The sequence below is a fragment of the Engystomops pustulosus genome, chromosome 5, assembly GCF_040894005.1.
Source record: "Engystomops pustulosus chromosome 5, aEngPut4.maternal, whole genome shotgun sequence".
Lineage (NCBI taxonomy): Eukaryota > Metazoa > Chordata > Amphibia > Anura > Leptodactylidae > Engystomops > Engystomops pustulosus.
Window position 1 is genome coordinate 153092772 of NC_092415.1, and position 18728 is coordinate 153111499.

At 39.8% G+C, this 18728-nt stretch overlaps 1 protein-coding gene across 1 annotated transcript in view; it reads left to right on the forward strand.

Annotated features, from left to right (window-relative positions):
- The window catches only part of LOC140134143 (transmembrane channel-like protein 2), a 58686-nt gene that overhangs the window by 20414 nt on the left and 19544 nt on the right, over positions 1 to 18728 (forward strand). The window contains exons 5-8 of the mRNA XM_072154780.1: positions 767 to 873; positions 5620 to 5718; positions 9924 to 10066; positions 16327 to 16474. Of these exons, the coding sequence (XP_072010881.1) occupies positions 767 to 873; positions 5620 to 5718; positions 9924 to 10066; positions 16327 to 16474 (497 nt within the window). The remainder of the gene's footprint in view (positions 1 to 766; positions 874 to 5619; positions 5719 to 9923; positions 10067 to 16326; positions 16475 to 18728) is intronic.

Sequence of the window (18728 nt, forward strand, 5' to 3'; positions counted from 1 at the left end):
CTAAGTGGTAGAGGTCAACTAGTCGATGTTCCCTTCCTGCAAAGCACAGAGACCAATACTCAATGAACAGAGAGGAATAGTCATCAGAATCAGGTCAAGCCCAAGATGTCAAACGCAGTACAAAATCACAAGGCAAATGGATAGTCTGAATATAAGCAAATAGTCAAGATACCAGGATATAAAAAGGCAGAGTGAACAAGAGGTTGCAAAGTAGTAAATGATAGCAAAGCATACAGGCAAATAATCTAGGGCAGGCACTCTTCCCAAGAAGTGTTTGGGTTAGAAGTCTAAAAACCAAACATGGCAGAACAGCAAGGGAGTAATGTGAGTGGAGGGAGACTCAGTCAGTAATAGCAGGTTAACTATTGATGAGCCAGAGCATAACTGCAGGAGACTGACGGGTGTGGTGCAATTCAATCATAACTATCAGGGAAAGGAATGCACCAGTGTGCACACAAACCAAACAAACCGCACGAACAGACTGACAACTCAGCACATCCTATGCTCATCTCATATAAATGTATGGGGCATGGCTTAGAGGCTAGAGAGGGCATAGGATAGTGAGTCCTAACGGCCCACCAAGGGAAAATAAAGTTACTCTTTATTACAATAAAAAGGTGATATGTAATATGATATATATATATTCTACTCTACAACATGGCTTTGAGGAGATTAGGATGTACATAAGACTTTATGTTTATATGATTTACAACTTATGATAATGGTGACTTAATAACATCAAGTTCTTTATGTAACCTATGATTAGGTCACTTTGGTTCGTCGGTTGCCTCGTACTTTATATTCCTGAGGTGGATGTATGGAGTAAACTTGGTGCTCTTTGGTCTAATATTTGGACTTGTGGTCATCCCAGAGGTAGGGCCATTTTTATAAAAATATATTTTCACCAATATACAATTAAAGTCTGTAGTTTAACTATATAAGGTTTCTTTCCTTGTTATTTTTCAAATTAAAAATGTTAATAAAGAATCAAAGCTGTAAAAATTGTATAGTAAATAAAACAACATTATTGCTTTTCAGAATGATCCGTATTATAGTTGTTTTCATAGACAGGAAATCGATTTAAAAGAAATCAACCGTCGAAATTAAGCATGATGAAACAGGGGAACTTATTAATCTTATTATATTTGTTATCCATTACCTCCTTCCTTCTAAAATCAACTTTTACAATTATGATAATGAGTCAGAAGGGCTTTGATGGCATTAACAGAGCCCCTCCTAGCTTCAAAGTCTGTTACACTATGCAGGAGCACTCCCCCCCCCCCCATCCCGTTCGCTTGACATTTCTTCCTCCCTCTGCATGAAGCAGCTTTAACCCCTTAACGCTCTGCGCAGTAGCTCTACGGCGCAGAGGTATAAGGGATGTATGAAGAGGGCTCACGGGCTGAGTCCTCTTCATACAGAGGTGGGGGTTTTTGCATTTTGCACAAAACCCCCACCGCTAATAACCACGGTCGGTGCTTGCACCGATCGCGGCTATTAACCCTCTAAACGCCGCCGGCAAAGTCGCCAGCGGCGTTTAAAAGACGGCGGCGCGCGGGAGCCGCCATCTTTTTTTCGATCGCCACGCCCCCGAACGTCATCGGGGGGCGGCGATCGGTTACCATGGTAGCCTCGGGTCTTCTTTTGACACGAGGCTACATGGTTTATGCAGGTTCGTTACAATGAGCCAGTGGCTCATTGTAATGTATGACCTGCAAAAATGCCATATATTGCAATACTGTAGTATTGCAGTATATGGTAGGAGCGATCTGACCATCTAGGGTTAATGTACCCTAGATGGTCTAAAAAATAGTGAAAAAAAAAAGAAAAAAAAAAGTTTAAAAAATAAAATAAATTAATAAAATATTAAAAGTTCAAATCACCCCCCTTTCCCTAGAACGGATATAAAACATAACAAACAGTAAAAATCACAGACATATTAGGTATCGCCGCATCCCAAAATGCCCGATCTATCAAAATATAAAAACGGTTACGGCCGGAGGTGACCTCCGAGGCGGGAAATGGCGCCCAAGTGTCCGAAATGCGACTTTTACACCTTTTTACATAACATAAAAAATGAAATAAAAAATGATCAAAATGTCGCACAGACCTCAAAATGGTAGCAATGAAAACGTCGCCTCATTTCGCAAAAAATGACCCCTCACACATCTCCGTGCGCCAAAGTATGAAAAAGTTATTAGCGTCAGAAGATGGCAAAAATTTTTTTTCTTTTTTGTACACATTCGTTTAATTTTTGAAAATGTATTAAAACACAATAAAACCTATATAAATTTGGTATCACCGCGATCGCAACGAACCAAAGAATAAAGTAGGCATGTTATTTGGAGCGAAGAGGGAAAGTCGTAATAACTGAGCCCACAAGAACGTGACGCACGTGCGGTTTTTTTTCAATTTTTCCACATTTGGAATTTTTTTTCAGCTTCGCAGTACACGGCATGTTAAAATAAATAACATTACGGGAAAGTAAAATTTGTTACGCACAAAATAAGCCCTCACACAGGTCTGTACACGTACAAATGAAAAAGTTATGGATTTTTGAAGTTGGAGAGCGAGAAATTAGCCGAAAAACCCTCCGTCCTTAAGGGGTTAAAATGTGTGAACATGAGGATCAGCACTATTTCTTGATGATCCTCACTATTATATAATATAATATGTACTTTAGCAGTATTCCTCCTTGTAGGTTCTCTCTAATTCTCAGTTTTCTGGGAAATGATGGATGGATTTTTCCCATACTTTTCCCAATGATGGATGGATCTTTCATGATTTTTCCCATACTGTACACACTCTATCTCAAAAGCAACAGCAGGAACATGTCAGTTTGTGAAATAAACAGTTGGGGTAAGAGGGAAAGTTTTTTTATTAGCTACTGCAGTCTCAGTCTCTTCTACCTCTCTGGGTTCCTATTTACTCCTTCCTCCATCTAATATGACGAGTGGGTTGTACTTGGCGTAGAATTGTCCACCAGTGCTGCCAAATAAATCAGGAGGCCAGAGCGGTAAGAGAGGCTTGATGCACCAGCATATACAAAGCTTGTATCAAAGTTAGTCTCAAATTATTATCGTCGTTGAGCTTTTCCTCTGAAAGATTACATGGATTTGTATGTTTCACATTTAAATATAGCTTAAACAGAAAAATACTCTGATTTGCAATTCAATGCAAAAGTTTTAATGATTAGGACATTTTTGCCAGGATATCTGGACATGTTTTGAAACTATATGGAAAATTTAAAAATGAAATATTTTACTAAACATTCTACTAAAAACACAAAAGCTAACACATCATTCTCCTCTGACCTCTGGCATCAACAAGGCATTTCCGCCCACAGAACTGCCGCTCACTGGATGTTTTTTCTTTTTCGGACCATTCTCTATAAACCCTAGAGATGGTTGTGCGTGAAAATCCCAGTAGATCAGCAGTTTCTGAAATACTCAGACCAGCCCTTCTGGCACCAACAACCATGCCACGTTCAAAGGCACTCAAATCACCTTTCTTCCCCATACTGATGCTCGGTTTGAACTGCAGGAGATTGTCTTGACCATGTCTACATGCCTAAATGCACTGAGTTGCCGCCATGTGATTGAATGATTAGAAATTAAGTGTTAACAAGCAGTTGGACAGGTGTACCTAATAAAGTGGCCGGTGAGTGTATATATATATATCAAAAAAGCAGTAGCAGCACTCTTATGGCTCTGTATGGAGAAAAATGGTAGTCGGGTGCACATCCCAGGATTTGGACCATTCAAGCCTTCCACGATATAAAATGCAAAAAAAGGCGGCACTCCAAAGTAAGTGTGCAAAAACAGTTACTTGTTTATTCCAACATGTGCCAAACAGCTACGTTTCGGCTCCTATGGCCTGGAGGCTTGAGGCCATAGGAGCCGAAACGTAGCTGTTTGGCACATGTTGGAATAAACAAGTACCTGTTTTTTCACACTTACTTTGGAGTGCTGCCTTTTTTTGCATTATATATATATATATATATATATATATATGTATATATATATATATATATATATATATATATATATATATATATATATATTTATATATATCCTGGAATGGTTCATTGTTAGACCTGAAGGTGGACTGACACTCTATAGAGCTGCTGAGGCCTAGGTGGCCTGTGGTCAGAGCACAAGCTCTGAGGTGGTGCTTCTGAGTCAGAAGCTGGGTGTCAAGAGAGCCAACTCCTCCCCTGACTAAGGGCTTAGTTAATCCCTGGTCAGGTGGTCTCCTCCTCCAATCACACTCCAGTTCACAATTATGTGCATTAAGGCATATTATTGGATGACAACAATGAACAATATTTAACCCTAGATTCTTATCCAGGCAGAATCTACCACTGCACAATGACCTAAGTGTATGTGTAGTGTCCTGCAGAGGAGCTGATCAGACTCTCTATGAGGGGAACACACATATTAGGGGCATTGGCAGGGATGCATTGGCAGGGATGTTGCACATGTTTCAGCTCTAACTCTCAGAAACAGACTCCATGAGGGTGGTATGAGTTTCCAACATCCACAAGTTGGCGTTGAGACCCTGTGCTCTTCATAGATGAGAGTGGGTTCAGAGAAGCACATTTGACACATGTCACAGATTCTCGAGGGACAATGGAGAACATTCTGCTGCCTGCAACATCCTCCAGCAATACTAGTTTTGCAGTGGGTCCACACCAGTTTTGAAAAGCATTACATTGAAGGGATGCACAGCCTCTACGTGCTAGCCAGAGGTACTCTCACTGCCTCAGACCCATTGTGATAATATAAGCAGGTGCAGTGGGTCACTACTTCCTTCAGATACATGCCAATTCTAGTGGCTGTAGAGTGTCAGCACATGAAGGGATGCTATGAAATTGTCTGCCCATTCCCTAGACCTGAATTTAATCAAGTACATATGTGACAAGTCTTGTTGCAGTCAAACATGCAACATTGCACCAAAGACTGTCCAGGAGTTGACTACTGCTTTAATCCAGGCCTGGGAGGAGATCCCTCAGGAGAACATCTGAATCCTCATGTCCATGCGTTGTAGGGAGGTCATACAAGCATGTGGAGTCCACACACACTATTGAGCCTCATTTCCTTGTCTTGAGGCATTTCCACTAGTTGGATCAGCCTGAAATTTGATTTCCACTTCATTTTGGGTATCAATCCAAATTCAGACATTGATAGGATATTGATTTTGCTTTTCATAGATTTTTTTAGTTTTATTGTTCTCAATACATTCCGCAACATAATAAATAAAGCATTATAACTGAAAAATTTAATTCATTGAGATGATAAGGATGTGATATTTTATTTTTTGAGCAGTGTACAGTTGAGAGGAAATACTTGGATCACATAAAAGTTTTCTTTAAAACATAATAAAAATGTTCTATTAGAAAGAATATAGGATGCTATTTGAAACGCCTTATATTTACCAAATATTTTAACATTTTTTTATCGGTTCAATGCTTTTAAAACTGAATTTTATGAACGATTAAGTACTGCCTAATTTTCCAGAATATTTTATGATGTGACACTTATTAGTGCTAATATAAAATAATGTTATTTTTTATGTGTGACTCTAAACTTATTCGTTTAATGTCTTTTTTCTTTCCAGATTTTAATGGGTTTGCCCTATGGCAGTCTACCAAGAAAGACTGTGCCTAGAAATGAAGAAAAAACTGCCATGGATTTCTCTGTCCTTTGGGACTTTGAGGTATAAAGTTCTCTAGAAAATATATGGTTAGATTTAGAGATCCTGTCAGGCAGGAGCCTAATTAGAGTTCCATTGACCTTAGGGCAGATTTTGGACCTGAATTCCCCTTTATCCAGCCATTTACCATTTAGCAGCGTGTGTGTGTGTGTGTGTGTGTATATATATATAAAGAAAGTCCACAGCAACCCAGTGTTCATTAACCCCTATAGGTAAGGGGCGAATGCAACGCCTCTACTCTAAGGACAGTTGAGCTTCAATTCCATACAAAAGGAAAATAAGGCAGCACATACCAATCCATTTCATGAAAAAATGTGTTTTTCATGCAATAATTTTTTTAACATTATTATATGTATTCAATCCCTACTTTTATCCAATTCATATACCTTATATACTCGTGTATAAGCCTAGTTTTTCAGCACAAAAAATGTGCTGAAAAACCCAAACTCGGCTTATACTCGAGTCAAAAAAATAAATATATCTAAACTCACCTTTCCGGCGACCCCTTTATATCTTATGTGCGATCTGTCTGGCAGTGGCGCCAGGCTATATACACTGGGGCAGGGTCTGGCAGGCTATATACACTGGGGCAGGGTCTGGCAGGCTATATACACTGGGGCAGGGTCTGGCAGGCTATATACACTGGGGCAGGGTCTGGCAGGCTATATACACTGGGGCAGGGTCTGGCAGGCTATATACACTGGGGCAGGGTCTAGCAGGCTATATACACTGGGGAAGGAGCTGGCTGGCTATATACACTGGGGCAGGGGCTGGCTGGCTATATACTGGGGAGGCTGTGACCAATGCATTTCCCACCCTCGGCTTATACTCGAGTCAATAGGTTTTCCCAGTATTTTGTGGTAAAATTAGGGGCCTCGGCTTATACTCGGGTCGGCTTATACTCGAGTATATACGGTATTTATGCTACCCATTTACTCATTTATGTAAATGGATAGCATTTACGGTCATCTGATCTCTCATTGTGATTATGACACTGATCGCTATAAGTATATGTATATTTTTATTTATATTTACCTATCCAACGTATTTTACCGTTTACCATACAATATATTGATTCCACTCCTTTGTCTTTATTGTTTTTTCGCTTCATGAATTTATTGTCATTTACTTATAGACACATTGGGGCAGATTTACTTACCTGGTCCTGTCGCAATCCCGCGGTGCGTTGTCCGACAAGGATTCGGGTCTGCCGCAATTCACTAAGATCCGTCACTTCTGTGCCGAGGTCTGTCGGAGTTCACCTGCTTCTTCCTGGCGCTTTTAAGTGCGTGTCTTGCGACACAATTCTAAATGTTAGATCCTGCGCGTTGTCCGAATCCGTCGGGTTGTCCGACGGCCCGCCCACCGATTTCTGTTTCGTGTATGCCGGCGCCTATGCGCCAAAATCCCGGGGCAATTCGGCGCAAAACGTCGGGAAATCTGGCGAAAATGCGTCCGACAAACCCTTAGTAAATGAGCTCTTTTGTCTTCAATTATCTCTTTAATTTTAGACATACCCTTTAACTCTTACAGTTCCTCCACCCTCAGGGTGTGTACCCTTTATACATACATACATACATTTCAATCTATATCACTTTGACTACCAGTGTGCACCGCAGTGACAACTACCCTACCACTCACTCATGTAATAGATTCATCTCTATTTTTTTCACTAAATGGATTGCTATGTGCTGCCTAATTTTCCTTTTGTGTATATATATATATAATATTATATGTACCGTATTATATGTACCGTATACAAACTGAGAAGCCTGATAAACCAAGAACAATATTACTAATAGTACCATTTGACAAGCGATAAATAATGCTTAGTATTACTGAAAAAAACACACTGTACCAGGAATATTATTACCCCCATTTAGTGGTCCGAGTGGTATCAGAAGATTCTCTGAAGGGTCCAGACTTTGATACAATTATGGGACTCTAATAAAATATTCAGTTTACAAAATCTGCCCAACATCTTATCAAATATATCAAATTATGTCACATATGTATATGTATATATGTGTGTATGTATATATATAATAGAGACCAAAAGTTTAGACACACCTTCTGATTCAAAGAGTGTTCTGTAGATTCACACTGAAGACATCAAAACTATGAATTAACACATGCGGAATTGTATACTCAACAAAAAATTGTGAAACAACTGAAAATATGTGTTATATTTTTGGTTCTTCAAAGTAGCCACCTTTAGCTTTGGATACTGCTTTGCACACTCTTGACATTCTCTTGATGAGCTTCAAGAGGTAGTCACCAGAAATGGTCTTCCAACAGTCTTGAAGGAGTTCCCAGAGATGCTTAGCACTTTTTGGCCCTTCAGTCCAGCTAACCCCAAACCATCTGGATTGAATTCAGGTCTGGTGATTGTGGAGGCCATGTCATCTGGCGTAGTACCACATCACTCTCTTTCTTGGTCAAATAGCCCTAACACAGCCTGGAGGTGTGTTTGGGGGCATTGTCCTGTTGAAAATTAAATGATGGTCCAACTAAACGCAAACCGGATGGAATAGCATGCCGCTGCAAGATGCTATGGTAACCAGGCTGGTTCAGTATACTTTTAATTTTTAATAAATCCCCTACAGCGTCACCAGCAACATTTACTATTTTGCAGCAGACCCATGCGCCTGAGGACCACTGGGGTTCTGTACCATCTCATTACAATTTTGTAGGAGTTTTCCTTTCATCTTGTGCTACTAGAGAAACCATGGAAGTTATTGAGCAATATGTGTATATCGCTATTTGGGATTGTTGTCCCAAGGTCTTGCTCGAAGGCCAGTACAAATAGTGGCTTGGGCTCTGGCTCATTAATGGATAGAATCTTATGGTAGGACTTAGACATCAAATGTCTTGGGGTATCTGTAGTTAAGATCTATCATGACAATTCAGTCTTAGGTTTATGTACTGTCCCTATTTCTCTGCATATTATATAGATATCTAGTTTGTGCAAAAAGTGAAGATTGGGTAGAACTCTATTTAGAAGGTTTGTCAGTGTGTCAGGCTGCTCTGCCAATTCAAGCTGTTCTTTAGTGTGAAAAGGTTCGGCGTAAGACGAAGCTCCTGAGACCTTTTTATGTGCCGAATCAAGGACACCTGGCATGGCTGGTGAGGGCACGAAAAATTTGCCACTAGTAAGGTGTCCTTAGAGTTGCCATTGGAAAATTTGGGGTGTGCCACTGGTTTGGGTTCCAGGCTCAGGCTAATGTGTGTGTGGGGGGGGGGGGGGAGGGGTTAAGCAGCAGTGTTTCTATATCCGTACCTATAACTTTCGCCTTTTTGTTATTGAATTGTACCCATTTCCTGAGGTGTATTGCTTCGTAATAAATATGGGGGTCTGGGAATCCAATCCGCCTCCTCTTTTTGGTTGGGTTAATCTGGAGTAAACTAATCTGAAGCTGCCCCCTTTCCACAAGAACCTCCTAAACATGGAACTAACCAAAGTGAAGAAGCTCTGGGTTAGGTGGATAGGGACCATTTGCATCATGTATAAAAGTTTAGGCATTATGAAAGTTTTTAGCAAGTTTCTCCTACCTAACCAGGACATTAATTGGGCTATGAGAGATTTCAGCTGCTGCTCTATTTTATTCAAAAGCGGCAAGTAGTTTTCCTTATATAGAGAATCGGGATTCGAGGTGACGAATATTCCTAGGTATTTTAGGTTTTCACTTTGCCACTTAACTGGATGTGTAGCCTGATATATTCAAGGCTTCAGATTTGCTAAAGTTAACCCTATAGTTAGAGACTTTACCGAATGACTCCATTAGCTGAAAAATGTGGGAGAATGCCGTGTTCGGGTTTGTGATCATCAGTAGGAGGTTGTCTGCAAAAGCTGAATTCAGGTGTGTGTTAGGGGCCTATTTCTAAACCCTGAATCTGAGGGTGTTCTCTAAGAGCTTGCAGCAGGATCTCATACAACAGGGAAGGTGATAGTGGGCATATTTGCTGAGTGCCATAATTTATCTAGTGTTTCATACTTTTTTGTTAAGTATATTATTCCACATGTGTTAATTCCTAGTTTTGATGCCTTCAGTGTGAAAATACAGAAAACTCTGAATGAGAAGGTGTGTACTGTATTGGTCTGAATTGTATATATTCAAACATATATACATATGTATATATCTTTTGTAAGACTTTTATAAAATGAGAGAATGATTTGTCAAATAATCTACTCACATTTTATATTACAGGGTTATGCCAAATATTCAGTTTTGTTCTATGGTTTCTACAATGACCAGCGTACCATTGGGTGGCTAAAGTTCAGATTGCCGCTTTCTTATTTTATGGTTGGAGTTGGTGTCTTTGGATATAGTCTGATGGTGGTTATCAGAACGTAAGTAGTTCAACTTTTCATACAGTATATGGGCAATGGACCTGTATTGCCAGAATGAATTAGACAAGAATAATCTTTTTTTAAACTTAAAGGGGTTGTCCGGGATTAGAAAAGAGTTTATATTTGGCTGGGGTATATTTCAACAATAAACATCTTATACTTACCTCTCTCTGCACTCCCGTTCCTTCCATGATGACCTCCGCTACTGCCAACTTCTGTTTTTGAATACCTAGGCTGGAAGTCATACAGCATTGACAGTGCACATGTGCAGCAGCCTGTATCTCCTGCTATAGTGGAACAAACGGTTGTGATGGCCAGCCCCTGTATGCAAACAGAAGCTGTAAAGGCTGTTGCCTGGGTAGAGTGGGAGCATCAAGAGATGAACATATGAAGTGTTTATTGTTTTAATATAACCCCCCCCCCCCCTCCAGCCATATATAAACTTTTTTGTCATCCTGGATAATCCCTGACATCACTGGTTGCCTGAGGCCTGTGGGCAGGACAGAGGGGTAAATATGGAGTGGTGAGGGCCACGCATAATTAGTGATTGATCTTAAGACCTTAATTAGTGAATCATGAGGTGCTCAGGTGACGTGAGACTTTTTGTAAAGTTCTTTTCTGCACAGTCCTGGAACTAGCCAAAAGCAGTGCCATCATCGCTTAGAGGTAAAGAGAAGGCTTGTAAGAACAGTCTACCAATAGAAATCTGGTGATAGAATGTCCTTTAAGTTTGATAAAGTAGTATTGTCAGCACCTGTCCAGCAAACTGCGCAACCACAACCAGGCTTGGCGCTAGCTGTCAGACTAGGTAAGTGGTGGCGAACTCACCCTGCGACGTCCCTGTGGGCTAAGGCCCTGCCTAAAGCAGATAAACCGCCCTGATAAGGGCGAACCCACTATCAGGAACCTAACTGACAGTCCCTGAGTGACCCTACAACATGACAGGGGAAACTTACTTCGTCTGGCAGCTGCTGGTTGGTGGAGCAGACAGGTAACGGAAATACAGGTATAGACCAGTTTTCACCCTGGTGCACGGAATACAAACACAGGACTGAGACAGGGACAAAACAACGGATATAGACAGGTCTTCAGGCAGATAATCACAGGTCAGATCCAGATACAGGTACAGGCGGGATATACACAGGTCAGGTCAAGATCAAACGGGTTATATACAGGTCAGGTCAAGATCAAACGGGTTATATACAGGTCAGGTCAAGATCAAGATCTAGTGGGTAATATACAGATCAGGTACAGATACAGAAAGACAAACGGAGACAGGTAAAACTGAACTATAAAACACAGGGAAGACAAGACTCAAAATAGCCAGCCAGGTATGATGGGAATAGGCAGGTATATGAAGCTGATCCCGGACAAGCCCCCAGAACACTGGGGAACTGTCCATCAGGCTAGTAACCCTTGCTGGGCAGGACAGAAATGCAAGGAGCAGGGCGGGCTCAGTTAATCCAAACACAAGCAGTAAGCCACAGTTCACACACAAATAAACGCCTCTATTCGGCCAACTATGGATAGTGCGACATAGGCACGGACAGTACAAGTATGCTGGCAAACACATTTTTAAAATCAGCACAGGATAAGCTATTTGAAACTGTCCCCAGCTAAATATGATATTATTGGTGACAGGTTCACACTCTATATGACTTTTGGGACAGCTTTACAATCTTTAAATTTTTTCTTTGTTTTCTATGAAATGTGAGACTTTAATTTAGGATAGTTTTAATGATTACATTTGTTTTATGGAATCACCAGGGAAATTATTAAAAATGTGAAGAAAAATATGTTTTTTGACATTTTTTTCGATTAAAGTAGCAAAATTGAATAAAGCTGTACAAAAATACTGTGTGTACAGTATCAATCCGTCACCCTTCGCCGATCATAATGAAAGATTCACAGGGCGCGCATACATTTTTTCATATTGTCAGCTCACTTCCCCTGCAGCTCCTCCTCTATTCTGCCTTCATCAGACAGACTGGAGGGGGGGCACACTTCTAACGGTTATATTTTCGAAACCATGGCACCTAGTAACACATTTCTGGTGTCACGATAAAATATGTATTGTGCTTCTAGTTGATGCAGAACCTGAGTTACCTGTCAAAATGAAAGTTCTTTAATTTTCCTAAAGGAGAATATTTTTTCCTAATAAAAGAAGTGTCTGCATGGGATATAACAATCTTTCAATGCTTACCATTTTCATAAGATGTATTCTCCCGAATAGAGGTAAAGGCATGTCTTTCCATTAAATAACATCCTTTGCTATATATGCAATAACTCCACCTATATACAAAAGCATAGCTATTTGGCCCTTGGTTTGGGCTAGCACTATATCAACATATGACACACTTGTTAAATCCCATCTCCTGCGCCCATCTTGTATTGTCTGAAGCAAGCATTAATATTTCACTTTTATCCCTATTGATCTTAAGACCTAATTGGCTTCTATATTCTTCTAGTATTTCTAGAACTAGACTCAAAAGCTCTGGGGGTCTGCTAACAACATCACAAGTAACATTTCTAGTCACAGGTTTTAACCCCTACAGAACTCAGCCTATTTTGGCCTTTAGGACGCGGCCCCATTTTTCAAATCTGCCCTGTGTCACTATAAGTGGTTATATCTTTGGAACGCTATGAGATATTTTTATTCTATGGGTCGCCATGATTACGAAAATACCTCATTTATATAGATTTTTTATCTTTTTCACATTTTTACTGAATAAAAAGTAATTTGGCGAAATTGTTGTTAATTTTAGCATCACAGTCTTTCATATGCATAACTTTTTTATTTTTCGCCTCACAAATCTGGTTAAGGGCTTATTTTTTGCGAGAAGGATTGTTCTTTTTAGTGTTCTTATTTTATAGTGCATAACATTTTTTTAATCACTTTTTAGAGCATTTTTTATAGGGTATTAATTAAAAATTATCTTTTTTGGAGCGTTTTTTTTTTAAATGGGGTTCACTTTGCGGATCTAATAATGATTCTATTTTATTATGCAGATTGTTACGGATGCAGCGATATGTGGGGGTTTTGCATATTTTATTCAATTTTACTGAATAAAAACTAATTTTTGTACATTTTAGCTTCACCATCTTTTCATATGCATAACTTTTTTAATTTTTGGCTGACAAATCAGGTTATGGGCTTCTTTTTTGCAAGAAGAGTTGTTCTTTTTAGCGAACTCATGTGGTGGCATTAAAAATTCAGAAACTAAAACAGTCTCCTGTTCCCTAAAATATTCCCTAGTTTATCATCCCAAACAGCCCCCTGATGATTATTTTATATAAAGCCCCCCGCACCCCATGGATTCCTTATGTACAGCTTAATGTGGGCCCCACCAGCAGTTCTGGGCCGCATCACTTGCTCAGGTATGCCTAGTGCTGGTGCCGGCCCTGATGCATATATATTAAATATTCCCCTTCTAAAACATTAATGCTCATCTCCCTAGACCACAAACAAGAAGAAGTGAAAATTGTGCCACAGTTGGTTGCTATATGCAACAATGACAGGGGAGGGTTAAATAACATGGTACTAATTTGCATTGTGATTCCAGTCTATCTGTCCGAAAATATTAATCATTACAAAATTTAGGTCAAGCAAATATAACAATGACTGGATATGTTACCGTTAATAACTGCTATCTCCAGTAAATCCTAATGACACATGATGGTGTGTGTTGGGTTCCACAAAGTATCACAGAAAACGTAGCAGTATGAAGCACTGGCTGAATAAGACTAAATCTGAGCCTCTGACAGATGTGAACACAGCCTTATTAAGGATTTGTGTGGGTGTTTTCTTCTGTAGATTTCAGTAATTAATTTTAATGTACAATAGGAATAAATGTTACATAGTTTTCTATTATGTGTAGTTGCATACCAATTATCTGGACATGAACAAATAAACTATAATTAGAAAATCTGCATTTACTTCTCTAACATTCTCATATTTTTCCCTAAAGGCCTTATTTCAAGTGACACCACAGTCAATGTAAATGCCATTCAGATCTGAATTATTTATAACATTCATAATGCTATTTTCTCGCTGCTAGGTAATTGTTTTACTGTTATCCCAACTTATAAGCTTTTAGCTTAAGTAAAAGGGTAATTGTGTTCTCTCAGGAAATATATGTAATGGACAGACATTACTAATTGCTTTATTCAAATGTGTCCTTAATAAGGTACTTGTATATGTACCCGCATGTAATGTTTAGGATTAGCGCAGAAGACATTTCAATCATTGTGAACTGAGTCTATCAGCTCCCAAACTACCCACAACCAACAGCATTACATAAGGCACCTCCCAAATATATATTTCCTGTTTTCCAGGGATCTGTAATTTTAGAGAAAATCAAAATTTTTTTTTATACAAAGCATTATACAAAGATTCGGGTCCGGCGCGATTCATGTAGCTAGTGCGCCCGAGTTCCTGCATCCGTCGATTCTGCACCGAGGTCTGCCAGAGTTCACCTTCTTCTTCCCGGTGCTTGTAAGTGCATGTCTTGCGATGCATTTCTAATTGTTAAATCCGTTGGGTTGTCTGATGGCCCGCCCCCCCCATTTCTGTTGCTTGCAAGCCGGCGCCGATGCAGCAAAATCCGATTACGTGCGCCAAAATCCCGGGGCAATTCGGCAAAAACACCGGGAAACGAAAATGTGTCCAACGAACCCTTAGTATATGAGCCCCTTTGTGTCAAGAGGGTGTGCTGCATAGTGTAGAAAGAAGAAAGCGGGTGCAGGCAATTCCTTGGTTGCACAAATACTCAATTCCAAAAGAATAACTGAATTTTCTTTATAGTGACAGATATAACAAGAAAGATGTATGTTGAAAGCTAATACATTTACACACACAATGCACACATTTTTATGTTTGAGGTGCTTTTGGAGATGGGAGCCTCTCTACCATGATTTTGCAGCCTTCTCAGAGTAGGGCTGAAATATAAGCCCTACCCAAAATAATCCCTAGGTTCGATTGCTATATCTGCTGAACCGCAACATATACAATATTATAGGGAAGATTCTCCTCAAAAAAATGACACCAGAAGTTATGGCACAGAAGTCAGAAGTCAGCTGAAGGTAGCATGGAGAAGGAGATAGAGTTGCACGAAGAGGGGGCTGACAGATACAATATGATACAAGCTGCTACATTCAGATCTTTGGTATATGTTTTTCTTTGGCTGGTGTAATTCAATCATTTTCTGCAGATATTGGCCCACAAGTGTTTTCGCCAGTTTTCTGTCTGACTTTGCACCTTGTACGTACTATGTCCGCCAAAAAATTCTACAGCTAAAGGGGCGTTCCACTGCCGTTTCAGACCATGCGCCATATTTATTACTGTGATTTGACAGAATTGTGTTGCACACTGTAGGTTAAAGGTGCAGCAAAAAATAGGTCGGTGCACACTTCCCGAGCAGTGCAGGTTGCACCAGGTTCATGAAGACCGTACGCCAGTATTCAATAATCTAATGCACTCTTCCCATTTGCACTACTTTTGATAAATGTGGGCCAATGGGTTAAGAACCTAAATACCTTATCAGTGGCTTTCACAACCCAGACAGTTTATTAGTACATTTGTAAAGCATGGATAAAATTAGATTGGAAATCCATATGAGCTCAGGGAGCTCACAGCTCAGCTTAAAGCTCAGCTTTGCTGCCTATTGACGTATTGTAGCACAAGGCGTCTTTTCTCACAGCCTTCATTAACTGGTTCCCTCATTCCTAGGTCAAGCAAAAACAAAACCTGAACTGCACAGTCTTAAATGGAGACTACATTTCTGGTTTGTCATTTTCTGGTTTTTGCCTATGAATATTTTAATAGGATTGGAGAAAAGAGCGCCTGCTGCAGGAGGTGAATTATTTGTTTACGGATACAAGAATGTGGTGAACATTGTCCTTCTAATTGCTTTAGATAATTAAATGCAGAAACAGTAGACATAGCAATAATATAGTAATAATATGCTATGCACAGCTATTACTTTATTATCTGTTTCAATAATAATGATTTCATTATTGAATAAATTAATATTCAGAATTCATTTACTAATAGAGATGTGACACACTTTATCGCAGCAGTGCTTGGTATTGCATCTCAACAACATTGAATGGGAATGAGCTGCAACCAGACCTCAGGGTGAATGTAATGTACCTTGACTGAGAAGCAGAAAAATATAAAGATACAATCAATGTACAATATAACAATAGGTTTGTGATCATTTGTATTACTTTTGACTTTTATATTACATTTTGTCTTCTAGGATGGCAAGTAATGCCAATGAAAGCACCGGTGATGGAGATGATGGGACTTATAATTTCAGCTTTAAAATGTTCACTAGCTGGGATTACTTAATAGGAAACCCTGAGACAGCAGATAACAAATTTGCATCCATAACTACCAGCTTTAAGGTGAAAATAAAAGCCTATTGATCTTGTTGCTTAAGGGCAGACTTACTAAACATCAATATAGAGTCTAATTCACACTGTGCAATAAATTCATTCAAATGAAGCCAACAATTGAAAGTGACAATCAATTTTTATAACCTGTATACCACGCTCCTCCAATATGAAATGATAGTTTTTACCTTTTGCTGTGGTGTTCTATTCCCGTCCAAAGACCTGGGGGGAAAGTGAGGGATAGATGCACTGTTTCGTCTGCCACGGATCCGAAGCAGCCCCGGCCGGTGACCACGTTCGGATGTGCGTGGACGCTGTTCGAAGTTCTCCGGTGTTTGCTTCGGTGACGTCACCACTGGAGCTACGGGAACAAACGAGGAACAAATTTCCTACGCGTTTCGGAGACAGGAACGGTCTCCTTTGTCAGGGATTGCTACACTCATTCAGAGGTATCCTTATATAGCTACTTGGCCTCACCCTTGAACTTCTCACAGCTGCTCCTAAGTGCACCCATCAGTGGCAAGTCTCTAAAAATCAAATATTTCTATTTCGCTGTTTAGTCCCACGGGGGCAAGGGTATTTAGGTTGCAGATCCATCTACTTTCAGCTCTCGACATTTTGTTAATGAAGTTTCCCCCCCTTTGATCAGTGGGGATGATTTCAATACCGAAGATGGAAATTCTGGGTATTTGTCCTGAGTGTTTTTCCATGAAGTGTCGGGACAGCGGGTGCCCTTTGTTCTTTTTCCTTATGTTCCGTATGTGTTCATTTATTCTCTCATAAAGGGGGCGTATTGTTCTTCCTACGTATAATTTTTCACACTTACATTTTAGTCCATATATCACCCCTTTGGTATGGCAATTTATTTTATTTTTAATTGGAAAGGAGACATGGGACCCGCACATTTTTACCTCATGGACTGGATCTTTTAATTTCAATGTTTTACACATAGAACACCTTTAGCTTCTGCACATTCTACTAATATCTGACAAATATAAAAAGAGAAATTAGAAAGATCATATCCCCGGTTAGATGGTAAAGGGGAGGCCCTTTTATGCAGCTTCCAGGGATCACACTGAGAAACATTTTATTCCAGAACAACTCGACAGAGGCAACAGGCCATCTGATCTCCAAAGACCTAGAACTTTTCAGTCACAAGGGGTTTTATAAACTTCCCTTTATCCATTATACAACCAGGGACCTTTTTATAATATGGAATATGTTTTAATAAACATGACTTCCTATTTTTTAGATTTAGAATGTGAACTTTTCCTTCCCAGGTAGAAGTAATGCAGCTGCAATACCAAATATAGACAGTAGATGGCAATGTTACTAAGGAATGAATATATCATGTTAATGGTACAGAACATGTTCTTAGTGGCATCTTTCCTTGGAGCTACACAGATTGCTGGATTAGCTGGCCATACTTCACCTACATCTGGAGGGAATTGATGGCACACAATGTTACAGATCCTGAGCTTATCTAGTTTGTAGAGTTTCTGTCTCCTTCACACGCTGCTGAGAAAAGTGTAGAAGCAGGCTCCTGCTGGACCAGGAAGTGCCTGTGTCTGTAATGTGTTCTCTGACTCTTACCCTGGATCCAGGGACAACCAAATTTTAAACACAAGGACTGATAGAGATAGTTTGGAATTGTATATGTGAAATGATATATTTTAGTTAATAACATTGAATAAGAGAATGTGCTGTTTTGTTATCCTAGATATACTTTAAGAAAAAAATCAGGTCATGTGTGAATAGCCCCTTGACTCAGCATATACATATAGTAGGTCTAGAAAAACACATATAGCACTTGGAGGAGAAACTAATTTGTGAAATTAAGTGTGAAGTGACCCTAATCAGCATTTTAGATCAAATTAGATTATATCTGAATGTATATGCGGTTCTCAGTGCAACAGGATCATTGTTGTGCCTCCAGGTGCCCCATTTTCTTCTTTCTGCACCACCCTGGACCCCATGATTTACTTTCTTCTATTAAAGTTAGATTTGTCTGCTCTGCACCATATGCAACACCCCTGCCAATGCATAAGCAAGGTGGTTGTACCGAATAGCGCCCTCTCATTGTCAGGATCTATCTGCTGAGCCTTTGCAACTCAGCCAGAAGCTACTGCTAGGTAAACTTAGTAATTGCAGCTGTAGCCACTGCCTGATAAGGCAAGAGTTAACACTGTGAAATGTTCTTGTCCAATGATATGTCTTGTGATATTGTAAAGCAAGCTGGATGCTGGTTGGAGAGTGATACCACCTG